This window comes from Suricata suricatta, chromosome 6 (assembly GCF_006229205.1).
Source record: "Suricata suricatta isolate VVHF042 chromosome 6, meerkat_22Aug2017_6uvM2_HiC, whole genome shotgun sequence".
NCBI lineage: Eukaryota > Metazoa > Chordata > Mammalia > Carnivora > Herpestidae > Suricata > Suricata suricatta.
Window position 1 is genome coordinate 1291919 of NC_043705.1, and position 22061 is coordinate 1313979.

The 22061-nt window shown below is 40.4% G+C and overlaps 1 protein-coding gene across 10 annotated transcripts in view; it reads right to left on the minus strand.

The window, feature by feature from the left end:
* NLRP3 (NLR family pyrin domain containing 3) overlaps positions 1-22061 on the minus strand; it is a 61348-nt gene that overhangs the window by 28745 nt on the left and 10542 nt on the right. For 6 of the 10 annotated variants that reach the window (XR_003909590.1, XM_029941478.1, XM_029941474.1 and 3 more), the window contains exons 6-8: positions 18811-18981; positions 16245-16415; positions 14277-14447 (exon numbers count right to left, since the gene is read on the minus strand). Coding sequence is in view for 9 of the 10 variants with exons in the window: in XM_029941478.1 (XP_029797338.1) it covers positions 14277-14447; positions 16245-16415; positions 18811-18981 (513 nt within the window). In the remaining variant the exon portion in view is untranslated. Of the gene's footprint in view, positions 1-9645; positions 9787-14276; positions 14448-15861; positions 15922-16244; positions 16416-18810; positions 18982-22061 lie in introns of those variants that run through there. The other 4 variants (XM_029941480.1, XM_029941482.1, XM_029941479.1 and 1 more) reach the window with 4 other exon arrangements.

Below are 22061 nucleotides of genomic sequence, written 5' to 3' on the forward strand. Positions count from 1 at the left end.
AAATAAATAAATAAATAAATAAATAAAAAGAAGATATAGTATATATATACAATGGAGTACTACATGACAATGAGAAAGAATGAAATCTGGCCATTTGTATCGATGTGGATGGAACTCGAGGATGTCATGCTAAGTGAAATAAGTCAGGTGGAGGACAGATACCATATGTTTTCACTTATATGTGGAACAGCAGAAACTTAACAGAGGACCATAGGGGAAGGGAAGGGGAAAAATAGTCAAGGAGAGTGAGGGAGATAAACCACAAAGGACTTTTAAATACTGAGAACAAACTGAGGGTTGATGAAGGGTGGGGGGAAAAGGGAAAATGGGTGATGGGCATGGAGAGAAGCATTTGTTGGGATGAGCACTGGGTGTTATATGGAAACCAACTTGACAATAAACCATACTTAAAAAGAAAAAGAAAAAGAAACAGTCTGGAAAGGCCACAAATACATGGAGACTAAAGAAGATGCTACTAAACAATAAATGAGTCAAACAAAAAATAAAGGAAGAAATTTAAAAATACATGCAAACAAATGAAAGTTAAAACACAACAGTCCCAAACCTTTGGGATTCACCAAAAGCAGTCCTAGAAGGGAAGTATATTGCAGTAGAGGCCTACCTCAAGAAGCAAGAAATATCTCAACTAAACAACCAAGCCTTACAAATAAGGGAGCTAGGAAGAGAACAACAAATGAATTCTAAAGTCAACAGAAGCAGGTAGATAATAAAGATTACAGAAGAAATTAATGATGTAGAAACCAAACAAAAACAAAAACACACTAGAACATATCAATGAAACCAGGAGCTGGTTCTTTGAGAACATTAATTAAACTGACAAAGCCCTAGCTATACCTATCAAAAAGAAAAGAGAAAGGACCCAAAGAAGTAAAATCACAAATGAAAGAGGAGAAATAGCATCACAGGAATAAAAACAATCATAAGAGAATGTTATGAAAAACTACATGCCAACAAACTGGACAACCTGGGAGAAATTAATAAATTCCTACAAAAATAGAAACTACTGAAACTGAAATAAGAGAAAATAAAAAACTTGAACAGACACATAACCAGCAAAGAAAATCAATCAGTTATCAAAAACCTCCCAACAAACAAAAATCCTGAGCCAGATGGCATTACAGGGGAATTCTACCAAACATTTAGAGTTGATGCTGATTCTTTTTAAACTATTCCAAAAAATAGAAGAGGAAAGAAAACTTCTAAACCCATTCTATGAGGCCAGAACTACCCTCATACCAACACCAGAGAAAGACTCACTTAAAAAAAAAAAAAAGGAATTATAAGCCAATATCTTTGATGAACATGGGTGCAAAAATTCTCAATAAGTTACCAGCAAACAGTATATTACAGTAAATCTAAATAATTATTTCAGAGAGGGGTTATGTAGGGGAACTGGGATTTTCGTCATCCCTCAAACACAGCTGTATTGAGGTCTAATTACTTCGAACACCCAGGAAATCAATCTGCAAAGGTGCAGAAAGATCTCTACAGTTGGTGGGAGACAGCATGGCAGGTGCAAGATCCATGGATGTGATGTAGGGGAGAGAAAAATGGCAGTGCCACAGAGAGCATGGAACCCTTTCCATGGAGGGAAGAAAGAGAGAGAAAGAGAAAGTGTAATATCAAGTTGGCCCATGAGGAAAACTTGGACTGCAGACCAAACTTGCCTCTCTGGACCACAGACCAGGGGCAAAAAGTATTGAGTGCTCCAGTTCTTTTTTTACAAATAGCATTTGGAACTCTAATTCTGAGGTTTTCAAAGTATATGACTTTCTTTGAAGTAGAGCTATGGTTGGTGCTCCTGGGGAGGACGCTGGCCCCAGAATGCATAGTGGGATGCAGAAAACTCTGGGGTGAACTGGGAAAGAAGAGTCCCCTTCCTGGACTATGTTTGGAAAAGTGCTTATTGCCTCCACAAAGACAAAAGACCTTCAGGGTCCAGCCAAATGCCTTTTTTCAGCAGGTTGGAGAGGCTCTACTGCAAAGGAGGGGAGTGGATCTGTGCTGGGCCAGGTCCTTTAAGACTTAGGGTGTTGAATCCCAGCTGCCTACCAAAGAATGCAAGCAAGAGAGTTTTGGTGCAGGGCAAGCTGACTTTCCCTACTCTTCTGTGATGGCTGCCTGGACAAGGGGGTTGAAATCCCCATTCCAGGGTCACGGGATTGGGAGGGGTGCCACTTTCCTCCCAACACCAAAACAATGGGACATGAGAAGCAGGTGACCCCTAGTGGAGGCAGGACCTGCTTACACCAAACCCTGCCCCTCCGTTCCTGGCAACTGCTATTTACTGGGCAGGACTGATTCTGAGCCAATGTAGCCAGCCTTTCCTCCAGACCAGCACAGCCAGCCACCACCTCCAACCCCCAGGAACCAACAGACAACTCTTTGTTTCTCTTTTCCTCCTTCTCTTTTTCTTTTGGAATCAGGCTCATGGTTCCTTTTTTTTCCCATTTCCCTTTCTCTCTCTCTCTTTCTTTCTTTCTTTCTTTTTTTTTTTTTTGATCAGCCTTTTTAATTCTTTTCCTTTTTTAGTGTTTTATTTTCTTCTGCTTTTTTTCTAGTTGTTTCCTTTCTTTTTCTTTGAAATAAGTCTTTTGGTTATTTGATTCTCTGTTGGGTTTCTTTCTTCCTTTTCCTTTTCTCTGTTTTTGGAATCAACCTATCTCCTTTGGTTTTATTCCCCAGGGTTACTTTAACAAACAAATCAAAGCACACCTAGGTAAAGGACCTAACATTCTACCACTGCAAGCAGAGAAGAGATCTTCAGAAGACCGGCCAGTGGGATAGAGCAGCCAAAACACAATAGCAGAGTGCACACAGCATACACCAGAAACAGTTCCTGGAGTGCCAAGCCTTGGGCAGTGTGTAATCCATTTTTATATAGTGGTACTCTAAGGAGCAGGACTCATAAAGCGCTTTTAACACACACAAAAGACAGACTTAGCCAAAATGACAAGACAGAGGAATTCTCCCGAAAGAAATGTCAAGAAGAAATCAAACCAGCTTATACCTCGCTCAAAACAGATATAAGCAATATAGATGATCAAGATTTAGAAAAACTGTCAAAAGGGGCACCTGGGTGGCTCAGTCAGTTAGGTGAACGACTTTGTCTCAGTTCATGATCTCGCAGTTTGTGAGTTCAAGCTCTGCAACAGGCTCTGTGCTGACAGTTCAGAGCCTGGAACCTGCTTCAGATTCTGTGTGTCCCTCTCTCTCTGCCCCTCCCCTGAGCTCTCTCTCTGTCTCTGTCTCTCTTTCGAAAAATAAATAAACATTCAAAATAAAAAAGAACAACAAACATAAGACTCTAACCTGGGCATAGAAGACATGAGGGAAACCTTTGATGCAGAAATCAAAGACCTAAGAACTAGTCAGGATGAATTCAAAAATGCTATGGCTGAGATGCAAAATAAATTAGACACAATGAGAGTGAGGACTGAAGAAGCAGAGGAGACAATAGGTAAAATAGAAGACAAATTTGTGGAAAAATAATGAAGCTGGAAAAGAAATTATAGAAGTAAGTGATTTCATGAAATGGAACAATATATATATCCTAGGAGGCCCAGAAGAAGAGTGAGAAAAAGAGTAAGAAGGTTTATTTGAACAAATAATAGCTGAGAACTTCCCTAATCTGGAGAAGGGAACAGGCATCCAAGTCCAAGAGATACAGAGAACTTCCTTCAAAATCAACAAACACAGGCCAACATCCTGACATGTCATAGTGAAACTTGCAAAATATAAGGATAAAGAGAATTCTGAAAGCAGCTAAGAACAAAATGTCCATAACTTACAAGGTTAGACAAATAAGTTTAGTAGCAGACCTGTCCACTGAAACTTGGCAGGCCAGAAGGGAGTGGCAGGAAATATTCAATGTGCTGACTGGAAAATATGCTCCCGAGAGTCTTTTATCCAGCAAGGCTGTCACACAGAATTGAAGGAGAAATAACAACTTTCCAAGACAAACAAAAGCTAAAGGACTTTGTGACAACAAAACCAGCCCTGCAGGAGATCCTAAGGGGGACTCTCTGAGTGATGAAAAGACAAAGACCAAAGCAGCAAAGACTGCAAAGAAGCAGAGAGCATTGCCAGAAACACCACATCTACAGGTAGCACAATGGCACTAAACTCATATCTTTCAATACTCCCTCTGAATGAAATGGACTAAATATTCCAATCAAAAGACATAGGTTATCAGAATGGATTTTTTAAAACCACAATATCTATTGTATGCTGCCCAAGAGACTCACTTTAGACATATAGACACCTGCAGATTCAAAGCGAGGGATGGAGAACCATCTAGCATGCTAATGGAGGTCAAAAGAAAATGAGAGCAGCCATACTAATATCAGACGAGCTACATTTTAAAAGAAAGACAGTAACGTGAGGTGAAGAAGGGCATTATATCATAATTAAGGGGTCTATCCATTAAGAAGAGCTAACAATTGTAAATATGCCCCCAAATTGGGAGAAGCCAAATATATAAATCAATTAATCACATACATTAAAAAAACTCATTGATAATACCATAACAATGATAATACCATAACAATAGGAGACTTTAATACTCCAATTACAGCAACTGACAGATCATCTAAGCAGAAAATCGATAAGCAAATCATGACTTTGAGTGACTCACTGGACTGGATGGAATTCACAGATCTTGTCAGAACACTTCATTCTAAGCAGCAGAATGCACATTCTTTTCGAGTGCACATGGATTATTCTCCAGAATAGATTACACACTGGGTCACAAATCAGCTCTCAATAGATACAAAAAGATTAAAACCATAGCATGCATATTTTCAGATATGCTATGAATGCTATGAATGCTATGAAACTTGAAATCAACCACAAGAAAAAGTATTGGAAATACTTCAAATATATGGAGGTTAAAGAACATTCTTAAAGAGTGAATGAGTTAACCAGGGAATTAAAGAAGAAATTTGAAAAATACATGGAAGCAAGTGAAAATAAAAACACAACAGTCCAAACACTTTGGGATGCAGGAAAGGCAAGTCCTACGAGGAAAATACTTTGCAGTTCAGACCTATCTCAAGAAACAAGAAAGCTCCCAAATACACAACTTAATCTTACATCTAAAGGAGCTAGAAATAATAAAGATCAGAACAGAAATAAATTATATGGGAAGGAATAGAACAGATCAATGAAACTGAAAGCTGTTTTTTTAAAGAATAAACAAAATTGAAAACCCCCTAGCCAGACTTCTCAAAAAGAAAAGAGGGAGGACCCAAGTAGGTGAAACCATGAATGAAAGAGGACAGATCACAGCCAACACCACAGAAAGACAATTATAAGAGAATACTATGATTATTTGCCAACATTTATATACCAAAAAACTGGACAAATTGGGAAGAAATGTACAAATTCCTAGACATTCATACACTACAAAACTCAAACAAGAAAAAACAGAAATTTTGAAAAGACCCATCACCAGCAAATAAATTTAATCAGTTATCAAAAATTTCCCAATAAATAAAAGTCCTAGGCTAGACAGCTTCTGAGGGGAATTTTAGCAGACATTTAGAGTTAATACCTATTACTCTCAAGGTGTTCCAAAAAATAGATATGGAAGGAAAGCTTCCAAACCCATCCTATGAACCCAGCATTATCCTTATTTCAAAACCAAAGACCTCATTAAAAAAGAAAATTACGGTGCCAATATCGCTGATGAACAGGAATGCCAAAATTCTCAACAAGATAATAGCAAATTGAACTCAAGAATACATTAATAGAATTATTCGCCATGATCAAGTGGGATTTATTCCTGGGCAGCAGGACTGGTTCAATATTCACAAATCAATCAACATGATATACCACATAAATAAAAGAAAGGTTAAGCACGAAATTATCCTTTCAATATATGCAGGAAAAACATTGAACAAAGTATAACAGGGGCACCTGGGTGGCTCAGTCGGTTAAGTGTCCAACTTCGGCTCAGGTCATGATCTCACAGTTTGTCGGTTCAAGCCCTGCATCGGGCTCTGTGCTGACAGCTCAGAGCCTGGAGCCTGTTTCGGATTCTGTGTCTCCCTCTCTCTACTCCTCCCCCACTCATGCTCTGTCTCTCTCTCGTTCTCAAAAATAAATAAACATTTTAAAAAACACAAAGTATAACATCCATTCACAATAAAATCGCTTAACAAAGTAAGCGTGGAAGGAATCTCAACATAGTAAAGGCCATATATGAAAAACCCACAGCTAATATCATCCTCTGTGGGGAGACAGTGGAATTTTTCCTCTGGGACATGACAGGACAGGGATATCCACTCTCACCGCTGTTATTTAACATACTACTGGAAATCCAGTACTATGTTGATTGTCTCAGCAACCAGACAATACAAAGAAATAAAAGGTATCCAAATCAGCAAAGAAGAGGTAAAACTTTCACTATTTGCAGGTAACATGATATTCTATAAGAAAAACTGAAAGACTTCACCAAAAATTTGCTAGAACTGATATATAAATTCAATAAAGTCACATGATACAAGATCAATGTACAGAAATTTTTTTATATTTCTATACACCAATAATGAATCAGCAGAAAAAGAAATTAAGCAGTCAACCCATTTACAATAGAGCAAAAGACAATAAGACTTCTAGGAATAAACCTAATCAAAGAGGTGACAGACTTGTACTTTGAAATTTATAAAACACTGATGAAAGAAATTGAAAAGGATGAAAGTAATGGAAAGACATTCCATACACACGGATTGGAAGAACAAATATCATTTAAATGTCTGTACTACTGACAGAAATTTGATACATTTAATGCAATCCCCATCAAAATACCACCAGCATTTTTCACAGAGCCAAAACAAACAATCCTGAAGTTTATATGAAACCACAAAAAATTTTTTAAATTTTTAAAAAGACAAAGCAATTTTGAAAAGAAAAGGAAAGCTGCAGGCATCACAATCCGAGATTTCAAGTTATATTACAAGTTTGTAGTAATCAAAACAGTACTAGCACAAAAAAATGGACACATAAGTCAATAGAACAGAATGGAAAGTGGAGAAATGAATCCACAACTATACAATGAATTAATCTTTAGGAAAGCAGGAAAAAAATATCCAAAGGCAAAAAGTTTCTTCAACAAATGGTATTGGGAAAACTGTACAGCATGCAAAAGAATGTAACTGGTCCACTTCTTACTCCACACACAAAAACAAATTCAAAATGGATGAAAGACCAAAATATGAGACCTGAAATCACACAAATCGTAGAGGAGAGCACAGGCAGTAAACTCTTTGACATTGGCGGTAGCAACCTCTTCCTACTTATGTCTCCTGAGGCAAGGGAAACAAAAGCAAAAATAAGCTATTGGGAGTTCATCAAAATAAAAAACTTTTGTACAGAAAAGGAAGCAACCAACAAAACTAAAAGGCTACCTATGGAATGGGAGAAGATATTTGTAATGACATATCTGTAAGAGATTAGTATCCAAAATACATTTTAAACCTTATAAAACTCAACACCCAATAAACAAATAATCCAGTTAAGAAATAAGCAGAAGACATAAATAGACATTTTCCAAGTATGGCACACAGAAAGCTAACAGGGGCATGAGAAAATGATCAACATCTCTCATCATCAGGGAAATTCAAATCAAAACCACAATGAGATACCACCTCACATCCATCAGAATGGTGAAAATTAACAACTCAGGAAACAATGGGTATTAGTGAAGATGCAGAGAAAAGAAAACACTCCTGCAGTGCTGGTGGGAACGCTACCTGTGCAGCCACTCTGGAAAATCAGTAGGAAGTTTCCACAAAGGTTAAAAATAGAACTACCCTACAACCCAGCAATTGGACTACTAGGTATTTACCCATGAAATACAATATTAGTAATTCAAAGGTATACATACACCCCAATGTTTATAGCAGCATTATCTACAATGGAATGGAAACAGCCTAAGTGTATATCAACTGATGAATGGATAAAAAAGTGATATACATAATGAAATACTATTCACCTGTCAAAAAGAATAAAATCACGCCATTTGCAATGACCAGGATGGGACTAAAGAGTATTATATTAAGTGGATAAGTCAGAGAAAGACAAATACCATATGATTTCACTCATATGTGGAATTTAAGAGCAACTAATAAGCAAAGGAGAAAGACAAAGTTAAGCAAACCAAGAAGCTGACTCCTAACTATAGAGAAAAAATAAATGGTTACCAGAGGGGAGGTGGGTGGGGGGTGGGCTAAATAGGTGATGGGTAGTAAGGAGTGCACTTGTGATGAACACTGGGTGTTGTATGTAAGTGCTGAATCACTATATTGTACACCTGAAACTAATATTATATTGTACATTAACCAACTGGAATTGAAATGAAAACATTTTTTAAATTATTTATTTATTTATTTATTTATTTTGAAAGAGAAAGAGCACAAGTGGGGGAGGGGAAGAGAGAGACTGAGATAGAGAATCCCAAATAGGCTCCTCACTGTCAGCACAGAGACCAACTTAGGGCTTGAACTCACAAACTGTGAGATCATGACCTGAGCTGAAATCAAGAGCCTTATACTTAACCGAATGAACCACCTAAACACCCCTAAATAAAAACTTTTTTTAAAGTTTATGTCCATCAACTGATGAATGGATCAAGAAGATGTGGTTTATATATACAATGGAGTACTACATGGCAATGAGAAAGAATGAAATCTGGCCATTTATGGCAATGTGGATGGACCTCAAGGGTGTCATGCTAAGTGAAATAAGTCAGGCAGAGAAGGGCAGATACCATATATTTCTAACCAGAAATAGGAAAATACACATTTTTTTCAAGTGCATGTAAAATGTTCTCCAGGATAGATCACGTTAGGCCACAAGACAATTCTTAGTAAATTTAAAAAGTTTAAAGTTATATCAAACATCTTTTCTGATCTCAACAATATAAAACTAGAAATCAATTACAAGAAAAAATCTAGAAAGATCACCAATAATACATGGAGGATAAACAACATGTTACTAAACAATGAATGGCTCAACCAAGAAATCAAAGAGGAAGTTTCTTTAAAAAATCATGAAGACAAATGTAAATGAAAACACAACAGTCCAAAATTTGGAGGATGCAGCAAAAGCTCTTCAAAGAGAAAACTTAATAGCAATAGAGGTCTACCTTAGGAGACAAGAAAAATTTCAAATAAACAACCTAACCTAACACCTGAAAGAGCAAAATAAAAAGTTGAACTAACAAAACCAAAAGGTAGTAGAAATAAGGAAATAATAAAGATTAGAGCACAAATAAATGAAATAGAGACTAAAGAAACAATGAAAAAGATCAATGAAACCAGGAGCTTGTTCTTTGAAATTATGAACAAAATTGGTGAATCTTTAGACAGACTCATCAAGAAAGACAGAGGACTTAGATAAGCAAAATAAGAAAGGAATAAGGAGAAATAACAACCAATACCAAAGAAGTACAAACAAGTATAAGAGAATATTATTAAAACTTATGTGCCAACAAACTGGACAACTTAGAAAAAAATAGATAAGTTATTAGAAACATAATTTTCCAAAACTGACTCAGGAAGAGAGAGAAATTTTGAAGAGACCAATTAAAAAATTGTATTGGTAATCAAAAAACTACCAACAAACAAAATTCCACAACCAGACAACTTCACACATAAATTCTACCAAATGTTTAAAGAAGAGTAACACCTATCCCTCCCAATTATTCCCAATAATAGAAGAGGAAGAAAAATTTCCAAAATCATTCCGTGAATCCAGCAAAACCTGTCAAAGACACAACAAAAAGAAAAAAATACAGGGCAATATCCTTGATAAATATAGATGAAAAAATTCTCAACAAAATTCAACACTACTCAAAAAGTCACTCATCATGATCAAGGAGGATTTATTCCAGGGATGCATGAGTGGTTCAACATTTGTAAACCAATCAATTTGATACATCACATTAACAAGAGAAAGGATAAAAACCGTATGACCTTCTCAATACATGCATAAAAATAATTTGACAAAATACAACATCCATTCATGATAAAAAAAAAAAAAAACTCCCAACAAAGTGGTTTTAAAGTGAACCTCAACATAATAAAGGCCATTTGTGAACAACCCACAGCTAACATTATATTCAATGGTGAAAAACTGAGACCTTTTCCTCTAAGATCAGGAACAGGACAGGACAGGATGTCTACTCCGGCCACTTTTACTCAACATAGTACTGGAAGTTTTAGCTGCAGCAATTAGAGGATGACAACAACAACAACAAAAGGAACCCAAAGTAGTAAAGAAGAAGAAAAACTCACTATTTGCCAATCACGTGATTCTATCTGTAGAAAACCCTAACGAATCCACCACAAAAACTATTAGAACTGATAAATGAATTTAGTAAAGTTGCAGGATACAAAACAATATACAGAAATCTGTTGCGTTTCTACATACTAATAATGAACTAGAGGAAAGAGAAACTGAGAGAACAATCACATTTACAAATACCATATGATTTCATTTATATGTGGAATCTAAAAAAAACAAAGGAAAAGAACAAACCAACAAGAAAACAGAAACAGAATCATAAATAAAAAAGAACGAAGTGATAGTTCCCAGAGGGTAGGGGAGTGAACAAAATAGGTGAAGGGGATTAAGAGGTAAAACTTCCAGTTATAAAATAAACTAGTTATGGGAATAAAAAGTACCGTATAGGGAATATAGTCAATAAAATTGTAACAACATTGTATGGTGACAGAGTGTAACTATGCTTATCATGGTGAGCATAGCATAATATATAGAATTGCCAAATCAGTTTGTTGCACATCTAAAATTAATATATCATTGTATGTTAACTCTGCTTCAATTAAAAAGCAGAAGCAGTGGTTGCGAGGGATGAACAAAAAGGAAATATGAATAGTCCAAACACAGAGAATCTGGAGGCAGTGGAACCACTTTCTGTGATACTACAGTAGTAGATGCCTGTCATTATACACTTGTCCAAACTCATATGATGTACATAACGAGGTGTGAAACCCAATGTAAACAGTTGACTTTGGGTGATGACGATGTGTCAGCCATCAACTGTAACAAATGTATCACTCTAGTCAGTGATGATGATGGAGGAGACTATGCATGGTGGGGACGGGGTGGATGTGGGAAGTCTCAGTACCTTCCTTCAAATCCTGCTATGAATCTAAAACTGCCCTAAGATATAAAAATGCTCGAAGATATAAAAACATATTTTTTAGGGCTAATAAGCAGTAAAGCAGTATCTGGGTTTAAGACTTGTTCCCAGAGAATGTAAAAACATCAGTAAAAATAGAAAACAAGTGATGAAATCGCCAGACCACAGGAAGTGAAGTCAATGCAGGATCCAAAGAAGAGGAAGCTATAAAATTAGCAGGAAAGACTGAGCAGTGCCCCCAAAAACAAGACAGAAGAGTTTCAGGAAGATGATGAGTAGAATTAAAGGCAACAGATGTCAACTAAAATAAGAACTTTGTAGGATGTATGAGTTAGAGCCAGGAGCCAGAGGGCCACCAGGGAGTCTATGTCCTGGGCCTCTTCCCTTCCGTTCTCTTCCTGGACTGTTTCTTCTCCCCTGGTACCTGACCCCATGGCCCCTGCTAGAAGGTGGGCAAGGAAGCAGCCCTCACTGAAACCCCAGTTTTTATTATGCTACTTATGCGTGCTGTGTATCCTCTGTCTGTCTAGCGTCTAGTGTCTGTCGCTCCCTATAAGAAAGTCTGTGAAAACAGACTCTTGGTCTATCTTTCTCATTGCTACTATCAGCACCTATAAGTGAGTCCCCAGTGACCAGAAACAAAGGTGTCAGAAGATGTCTGTTGAACAAACAGAAAATAGCAGAAGCCAAATTGCTGAGGTAGACTAATGAGGAGAGGACAGGGAGGCATTCAATATAGGGCTCTGCAAGGAACGAGACAGAGAGACATGTGAGGTTGGGCTCATAGGACAGGTAGGAGATATCGGAGTGTCATGAACATATAGAGGTTTTAATTAATGTATTATTTATCATTATTATTAATAATGAATTATTCCTCAGTAAAGACCCTTCCTGCTCTATTTTGTCTTGGTGCTGATCTGGTTAGTATTTATATCAGTAACGTGAATGAAGACATTTATCGTTTGCTTGTTGTAGGTAGAGGTAGCATGGACAGAATCATAATTCAAAAATGCCTAAACAATCAGTCAAAACAAAGAAAAAATAGAATTTAGCAGAACTAAATGTGAGGTCCAACACAGGTCAGAGAGCGGGATGTAGAAGCCGTCTAGAAAGGCCAGCAGGAAAACCTCGTTAGGCAGTGTTTACTGGACTTAAGGGAGCAGAAGTGGGCTCCAAAGCCTTCTAGCTGGTGTCTTATGGCAGAGGTCTGAACTCCTATTTAAATTGGAGACACTGGTGCCTACCTACTTGTCATAATTCTTATGAGGCCAGCTGAGATAACCCATATAAAGATCACAGGAGAGCAAGAATACATGTTTAAGTACATGATTGTCAGTAGATATTTTTTGTGCCTTTATAAGAAATATGTTTGGTCTTTGTCCCCATTTCCTGGCACAGAGCTTCTAGAACTCTTGGAATATCCTAAATGTTTTTTTCTCCCTAGGTAGAAATTAAAGAATTTCCAACCTATCTCTTTTGCTATTCAAAGAAGCCCCTTTTTTTAAAATTTATTTGTTGTTTTGTTTTATTCTTGAGAGAGAGAGAGTATAAGCTGAGGAGGGGCACAGAAAGAGGGAGAGAGAATCCCACGCAGGCTTCCCACTGTCTGTGCAGAGCCCAATGCAGGGCTCGAACTCACAAACCATGAGATCATGACCTGAGCCAAAATCAAGAGTTGGACGCTTAACTCACTGAGCCACCAGGCACCCCTCAAGGAAGCCCCTTTTGATCACACCTGAGTTTATACTAATGAGATGACTGAAAGGGAGGCCATTGGAGGTTTTAGGATGGGGTGAGTCACCAGAATGACAAAGTGACTAGAGAATTGGAACTTTTAGCTTCACCCACCAACCTTAAGGAAGGGGAAAGGAGGAAAGCTGGAGATTAAACTCTATAAAGTGTCTTGCACAAGATTTAGAGACCTTCTGGGTTGGTGAACGCATCCATGTACCAGGGGGGTATGCTGCTCCAAACACATGGGACAGGAGTTCCTGTGTTATAGACCCTTCTGGACTTCACCCTATGTGACTCTTTATCTGGCTGTTTATTTGTATTTTTCATAATATCTTTTACCAATAATGTAAATATAAGTTGTGTTTCTCTGGCTTCTATGAGCTGTTCTAGCAAAGTTTCAATCCTGAGAAAGGGGTCATGAAAACTGCCAATTCATAGCAGAGTCAAAAGGAAGAGCAAGTAACCTGTGTTCATTAATTGCAGTTGGTATCTGGCACTGCCAGTGTGCGGAAAGCAGGGACCCTGAACCTGTGGGGTCTGCGCTGAATCTGAGTACATACTGTCAATATGGAATTGACCTATAAGACACCCAGTTGGTGTCTGCAAAGGTTTGGTTGCCAGAAATTCACATTATTATTTACACATGTGAACTTGTGATCTGATATGACTGCCAACAATAAGGAAATCACAGGTTCCCCCTGAGAGTGCAGTGCCTGCCATGGGAGGTGAAAATACCACCATACACCCTCAGGAGGTTCCGGCTCAGGTCTGGGCAGCATACTTCAAATAGAAACCATGACAGTACAGCTCTTACCTAGCACAGCATGATTACATGGGTAAAGAGGTTAAGCCACATCCTACCTGAGAATTTAGAGTCATCCAGGCAAGAGATTAGAAGACCTAGAGTGTGAGTATTGTCTCTGGTTAACTGAGAACAACATCTCTCAGCAGAGCCCTGAGGGCAGAACAGGAACGATGCACAGAAACCAAAGAAGGTGCTGCATAGAAATAAGAGCTCGCGCCTCTGCAGTGTCCACACTGTGCAGCAGTGACTGGTGTGCTTGGAAGTGTTCCCACACAAAACCACTGACCATGTGAATGTCTTAGAAGCAAGTGTTTCAGTCAGTGGAGAATTGAACTGCATGATCCCTGAGGTTTCTTTCAACTCTTAGAATCTCCAATTCTATAGTCATGAATACCTGACTAGCAGAAGGTAGTAGCTAGTCTGTCTCCTACATTCTCCACCTCCAGCCCCATCATATTACTCTTTTATACAGCAACCCCATCCACATTTTCCAAACACACATCCCTGAAGAGAAGTTGCTTTTCTGCCGAAACACCCGTGAAGACTTACCCCAGCTTCTGCAGCTTACATTGTGGATGCTTTGCTTTTTCACATAGAATTCCAACTCCTGAATCTCCCAACGCATTTTCCCCCAAGTAGAGTCTGGTCAGGGACTGGCTGGTGCTCAGGACGGATGCCAGGTCCTCACAACATGCTGATGTGAGACAGCAACTGACCAACCTTCCATAAAGATGGCAGAATGTCATAACCCTTCTCTTGCCCCACTGCCTGCGAGTCAAGGATGCCCGTGATCTAATGCTGCCTCTACTCCAGTCCACCATGGGAAGAGCGGGTCCAAACTCTATGCTAACTTTTTATTTCCCTTTATTTGGTGTAATAGAAAGTAAACACCATCCAAGCCCACGCCAACCCCACATATTTTTCAGTTCCCTGTACTTATTTTTATTGTGTTAAAATATACATAACATAAAATTTGCCTTTTTTAAGTGCACAGTTCAGTAACATTGAAGTACATGCACATTGCTGTGTGACCATGATCACCATCCATCTCCAGAAGTTTTTCATCTTTCCAAACTGAAACTTGGTGCCCACTAAACACTAATTCCCTGTTCCTCCTTCCCCCAGCCCTCAGGACCCACTATTCAGATTCCTGCCTCTATAATTTGATTATTTTAGGTATTTCCTTTAAGTCAGATCATATGTTTTTGCCCTTTTGCATCTGGTTTATTTTAATTAGTATAATGTCTTCAAGATTCATCCAAATTCCTTTAAAAAAATTTTTACTGTTTTATTTATTTTTGAGAAGGAGAGAGAATGTGAGCAGGGGAGGGTCAGAGAGAGAGGGAGACACAGAATCTGAAGCAGGCTCCAGGCTCATAGCTAGCTATCAGCACAGAGCCTGATGCAAGGCTCAAACCCATGAATGTGAGATCATGACCTGAGCTGAAGTTGGATGCTTAACTGACTGAGGCACCCAGGTGCCCCTAAATTCCTTTCAAGATAGTATGCATGTATATACCACATTCCTCCACCCAAAATCCCACCCCCAACCCCACCCCCATGGGTATTTGTGTTGTTTCCCTCTTCCAGCTACTAAGAATAATGCTGCTATAGAAACAGGTGAACCAATACATGTCTGAGTACCTGATTTCTGATCTTTCCTATATATATATATATATATATCCAGAAGTGAAATTGCTGGGTCATATGGTAATTCTGTGTTCAGTTTTTTGAGGAGCTGAAAAACTGCACCAGCTGTACCATTTTACCTTCCCACCATCAATGGGTGATGGTTCCTAATTCTCCACATGCTCACCAACACTTGTTTTTTGTTTTGTTTTGTTTTGTTTTGTTTTGTTTTGCTTAAATTTCTAATTGCATTTGAGAGAGAAAGAGAGAGAGCAGCAGTGGAGAGGTAAGAGGGCAGAGGGAGAGGGAGGGAGGGAGAGATTCCTAAGCAGGTTCCATACTCTGCATGAAGCCAACACGGAGCTCGATCCCATGACCCTAGGATCATGACCTGAGCCGAAATCAAGAGTTGGACAATCAACGGACTGAGCCATCCAGGAACCTGAAAGTTCATGCTGGATTATTTTTTATAATTGCCATCGTAATGGATGTAAATCAGCCTTACCGTTTTGAAGTGTTTTCTCTTCTTCAAAATTCAAGTCTCCCAGAAGCGTTTAGTGAAGGGCTGCATAAAATACCAAGTGTCTACATTGTGTTAGACAATGTAGTGTGGAGACCAAGGGCTTGCCATAGAGTCCCAGTGAATTATACTGGTTTTATTTTCTCAGCTAGACTATAAATACCTCAAAGGTGAGCATAATGTACTTGATTATTTAAGTTCCTAAGACTTAGTATGTCGCTCTTTTCACAGGAAACACCAATTTACTAAATTATTGATAAAGCTGGGAAATCTGAACAGTGAAGGCCATTCTGATGCTAAAACTGTCACCCATCTTGGCTCATTGAAGCCACAGCTCATGCTTCAGGAAGGAAATAGCTCAGACTCACCAGAGCTTCTTCAGATTGCAGAATAGATGCCTCAGCCCCACACAAAGAAGTCTGATTCCCAAGTCCCCCAGGCTGTTGTGGCTCAGATCCAACTCCACCAGCTTCTGGTTGCTGCTCAGGACCGAGGAGATGTTGAAGCAGCACTGATCAGAAAGGCAACACCGCCCCAACCTTCACGCCAAGGACAGAAGCAGAAAGCATCAGAACAGGGCTGTTTCTCTTGTCACTGCCCTCCAGTCTATGCTTGTTTTTAGCACCAAACAGGAACACTTGTGGTCTCTCGTCACACAGGGAAAATCTTAGCCAAAGTTATGTAAAGCATCATCCTATCAGACCTCCTGCACACAGCCTGAGATGTACCATGAAGTAAGGCCCTGGCTCACTAGCTCACAGCCCGAGACCACTGCTGAAAGCACCAGTGAATTCCCTCTGTAAATAACGGTCAGCTCTTCAATGTGCACATGGCATGCCCCTGTTTTATACATGAAAACCACAGTGAACCTGTGTTTCCCTCTTGGTCACATTCCCTAAGTGTGAAAATCCCTCAGAGGGACACAACTCTCACCAGGGCTTTACCAGTCTACTTCCCTTTGCTTATCTTGTGCCCATTGTTCTGTATGATGATTAAATCCCAGTCTTCCACCCACACTGAAATAGCAGCAAACTCTAATTCTTTACTTGTTTTACAACCACACGTGCGCGCGCACACACACACACACACACACACACACACACCCCACTATCACCACCACCACAACCAACAACTATGTGTCGCTGTCAGAAAAGCAAGAATAACATTCTCTGTTCCAAGACAATAGCTCATCATCCTTGAACCTGTTAATCTTCCTTTCTGCCCCCATTTTCACACCAACCAGAAGTAAACACATGACTAAAACTCTGTGGTAAAATAAATCATCATCACCCATGTCTCCTTGTTTGTGTCTCACTCTCTGGAATCACACAGGGACACTCGCCAGGGTGGTGGGGAGAATGGCATGGTATGGAGGTAGAGAGGCAGATGAAGAGCCAAAACCAGTCAAAGCCTTGAAGGCAAGAAGAGGATTTGTAATATATCAAAAGAGCAAGGAGAAGCAAGGGGATGGCATGATGAAAGTAGATATCCAGGACACCTGAGTGGCTCAGTTGGTTAAGCGACTGACTTCAGCTCCAGTCATGATCTCACAGTTTGTGGGTTCAAGCCCCATGTCAGGTTCTGTTCAGCACAGAGCCTGGAGCCTGCTTCTGATTCTGTGTCTCCCTCTCTCTGTGTGCTCCCCCACTCATGCTCTATCGCTCTCTCTCTCAAAAATAAATAAAACATTAAAAATTTAAAGAAAAAGAAAGTAGATATCCTAATCTAAATTTTCTAAATAATCCTCTGATTGGAATCTGTATGAAGGTGGTAAAAGTGGATGTGAGGAGACCAAACAGTCAATATTCATTAAGTTTGTATTTTTGAGCACAAATGTTTGCTGAGACACTTATCCAGATATTGTAGGGACAATGGAAAGATAAACATGAATCCTGTCCTGTGAAGCTGACGGTCTCGGAGGCTATTGCAATATCCAGCCAAGTAATCATGGCCGCTGGACCTGGGCTAGTGGTTTGTATAGGAGGTAAAATCAATAAGATTAGTGTTGGAGTGAGTATGGTGATCAAGAGAGGGATGTATGAAAACACCCTGGAGTGGTGAACTTTAACTCTGGCTGCATAGCTCATCCAACATGCAGATGTATGATGGGAGAGGGTTTGGGAAATGGCCACACACGTGTGTGCTCCCCTTGAGGCATCTGAACGTGACCCACAGTGTGGGCTCAGAGCAAACTCTCTTTATTAAGAAAGCCAAACAAGAGTCCCTGTGACATTCCGACGTATACAAAATGTTTTGATGGGGTCCAGCCCAGGTAGTCATTGTACATGATGAAACTCCCTGATTCTCATCTAAGAGGATGGCCAGCGAGAAAATGAAAGACATTTAAGGTCAGCACTTTTTGTCACATCACCAACAAATGACTTACTTTCAGTTCCCCTTCAATCTTCCCCATTTGAAACTTCCTGAACAACTGGCCTCCCAATCCATTCTGCCTTCCCACCTGTTAACGGCTGAATTGTGTCCACCATGCCTCCCCAAAATTATATGTTGAAGTCTCAATCCCTAGGATTTCAGAATTGTGACTCTATTTGGTGATCAGGCTTGAAAGAGTTGAATGAGGTCATTAGATTGGCCCCTGTCAACACAACTAGTGTCCTTGAGGAGATCAGACATGAACACAGAGACCATGTAAAGACACAGGGAGAAGTTCATCATCTGTAAGCCAATGACGAAGGCCTCAGAAGAACCAGCCCTGCTGACATTTTTATCTTGGACTTCTGGGACTGTGAAAAAATGAATTTCTGTTGTTTAAACTTCTCAGTCTGTCGTATTTTGTTATAGCAACCCTAGAATTAATAAACTACTGATCTGGACGCTGAGATCTTCCTCCAGTCCTCTCTGTATCTCACTCAGACACACACACACACACACACACACACACACACACACACACACACAGAGGCAGGTTCTTACCACAGTCTCCGAATATTACAGCCAGGACGCTGGAGCATTTGACATAACACCACTATCCCTGGGTCCCCCAGAGCATTGTCGCTGAGGTTCAGTTCTGTGAGGTTCCAGCTAGTGCTTAGGACTGAGAAGAGACCCTGCCAAAGGCTAACAGTGAGATGACAGTTCACCAACCTAGAAATTTTAAGGAAGGAAGAAAGAGAGAAAAGAAAATCAGGAGTGGTTGATGCCAATTCAGACCAAGACCTCCCAAGGATTCTAAAATGACTTACAGAGCCTCCACACTGTTTTCCAGAGAGGATGCACCAGTTTACATTCCCACCAATAGTGTAGGAGGGTGCCCGTTTCTCCACATCCTCACCAGCATCTATAGTCTCTTCATTTGTTCATTTTAGCCACTCTGAAGTGCTGATGCATAGGAGCACATGTACCCTAATGTTCATAGCGGCACTTTCAACAATAGCCAAATCATGGAAAGAGCCTAAATATCCATCACCTGATGAATGGATCAAGAAAATGTGGTTTATCTATACAATGGAATACTACATGGCAATGAGAAAGAATGAAATACGGCCATTTGTAGCAAAATGGATAGACCTGGAAAGAGTTATGCTAAGCGAAATAAGTCAGGCAGAGAAGCAAAAAATACCATATGTTTTCACTCATAGGTCTAGCAGGAGAAACCTAACTGGGGACCATGGGAAGGGGAAAGAGTTGGGGAGAGAGAGTGAGGCAAATCGTGAGAAACTTATGAATGCTGAGCACAAACTGAGGGCTGAGGAGGGAGGAGGGAAGGAGAAGAGAGGTGATGGTCATGGAGAGGGGCACTTGTGGGGAAGAGCACTGGGTGATATATGAAAACCAACTTGGTAATAAACTATTTAAATTAAAAAATAAAGGATGGGGAAAAATAAATAAACGAAATGACTTACAGAAGTCACCTAGGTGACTCAATCAGTTAAGCAACCGACTCTTGAATTCCAGGTTATGATCTCACAGCTCATGGGATTGAGCCGTGAATTGAGCTGTGTGCTGACAGTATGGAGCCTGCTTGGGATTCTCTTTCCCTCCCTCTGTCTCTGTTCCTCCCCTGCTCTCTCCCTCAAAATAAATAAACCTGAAAGGAAGAAAGAAAGAGAGAAAGAGAAGGAAAGAAAGAAAGAAAAAGAAAGAAAGAAAGAAAGAAAGAAAGAAAGAAAGAAAGAAAGAAAGAAAGAAAGGGAAGGAAGGAAGGAAGGAAGGAAGGAAGGAAGGAAGGAAGGAAGGAAGGAAGGAAGGAAGGAAGAAAGAAGAAAGAAATGACTCACAGGAACACAGATTGCCTACTGAGGAAAAGCAAAGGCTAGGGGGCCGTGGTAACACTGTTCTACACACCTTATTATGGACATGGCTTGAGCCTGTGGCTGGCTGCCTTTGTGCACGCCCAGTCCCTCTATCAGATGTCCTTCTCTTCCCCTCTCACTGGTCACTGTCCGGCGCAAGGCCCTGGACCCTCTGGAAGTGATCCAGAGCCTAGTTCTCACACTGGTTACATAACAGCATCTGCAATGCTCTCAAAAACCCCTAGGCCAGGCCTCACCATAGGAATAAAATCAGAGTCTCTGAGGTGGGACCAAGCATATCAGGTGCTTCCGATGTGTAGTAGATTACGGAGCACAATCAGGTGCTTCCGATTGTTGAAATGCAGATTCTGACTTTGGGGGTCTAGGACACGGCGTGCAGTTCTGCACTTCTCATAAGCATGGGGTAGATGCCCAGGCTGCTGGGCTTCAGAAGGAACAGAACAGAGGAAGGTAACTGTCATCTAGCGAGATGGGTTTCAGGCTTTCCATTAGGACTCATTAGCTGAGTCTCTGCAAGCCTTCTCCATAGCTGTGTGACCTGGGTCATGTCTGTTCTCAGCCTAGTTTTTAGGACCCTAATGAGCAGATATGCCTCCTTCCCTCATTCCCTATCTCTTTCTCCCCCTCTCCAGCTGTTCTGAATGATTTCCCATCATAGAGACATATGCTGTTTCCCCAACTCCTGCCTTCTGAACCCACTATTTCCTCCGTTTGAGAGCTGCCCTTGCCTATGCTCGTCTCTCTCATGCTCCATCCTTCAGATTCCAGCTGCTCAAGGACTCCCCACGGTGGGCTTCTGGGGCATCCTGCGGGTGTTCTTGCTGTAGCTGATCTCTCCCAGCGGTCCATTCTTGTGTCCCAACTGTCCCCACAACCAGACCTTACATCACTGTGAGCAGGGCCTGGGTCTCACCACACTGAAGCCCCAGTGGGTGGTCCTTGATGACCAAATGATATATTTAAAAAGTCATCCTTGTAGTGCTGCCAAGAGGGAGAGAGGGGGCTGACAATCGATTGCTCCTGGTAGAAGGGCCAGCCCCCATCTCTCTAATTTTGCCTCCTGTCAAGTGTTTTCTTGCAGGTTAAACTCAAGCATACACAGAGCATCTACCTTCCCACCGTAGCTGTGGCCGTGCCCGAGCAGGGACTGCAGAGGTCAGAGAATTAAGCTGCTTTGCTGTACAGACACAGTGACTGGTTCCAATCTCCCGCAAAGTTGAATAAGGTGCTGTTGACAACTTCGTGGTTATTAATGCAAAGTGAAAGCTTAAAAATACCCTAACCTTTCCAGCCTGACTTCCTTCAATTTCCCTTCATATTTGTTCTAATGAAGTAATGTCCTTCCCCTACCATCTCCTACATACACTGCTCCTCGGAACACAATTATGCTTTGTTACAGAGACCCCACTGCCAAAATCCCTTACCTTCTCCTACACTTACTCACGTCCTACAGATATTTCAAGGCAGATTCAAACCTCACTCCTCTGAGAAACCCTCATCCCCGCTCCCAGCACCCAGCACTGAAGGCCCTTTGACCTCTCTGTTCCTGGGACAGTCACTGGGTTGTTTTGCTGTTTGGGTATTGATTGGATACTATGCACTAGAGCCCCAACAAGATTACAAGCAATTTGAGTTCACAACACGTGCATTTAACTTTGTTCCCAATGTAGTACCTTGCACTGAGTTCACATCCACCAGGCATTTGCTTATTTTGTTGTTGTTGTTGTTGGCTTTTTTTCTCATCCATTTGTCCACCTATCTTTCCTCTACTAGGCAACCTCTACCACTGAAGGAATCTGGTAGAAATGGGTGGTGGTGGCATTATTATGTAGCTGCTGCAATCACATTTTGTACATGCTTGTTTATTCTGAGGGGCATGCACGTTAGCAGGGGAGGGCAGAGAGAGAGAGG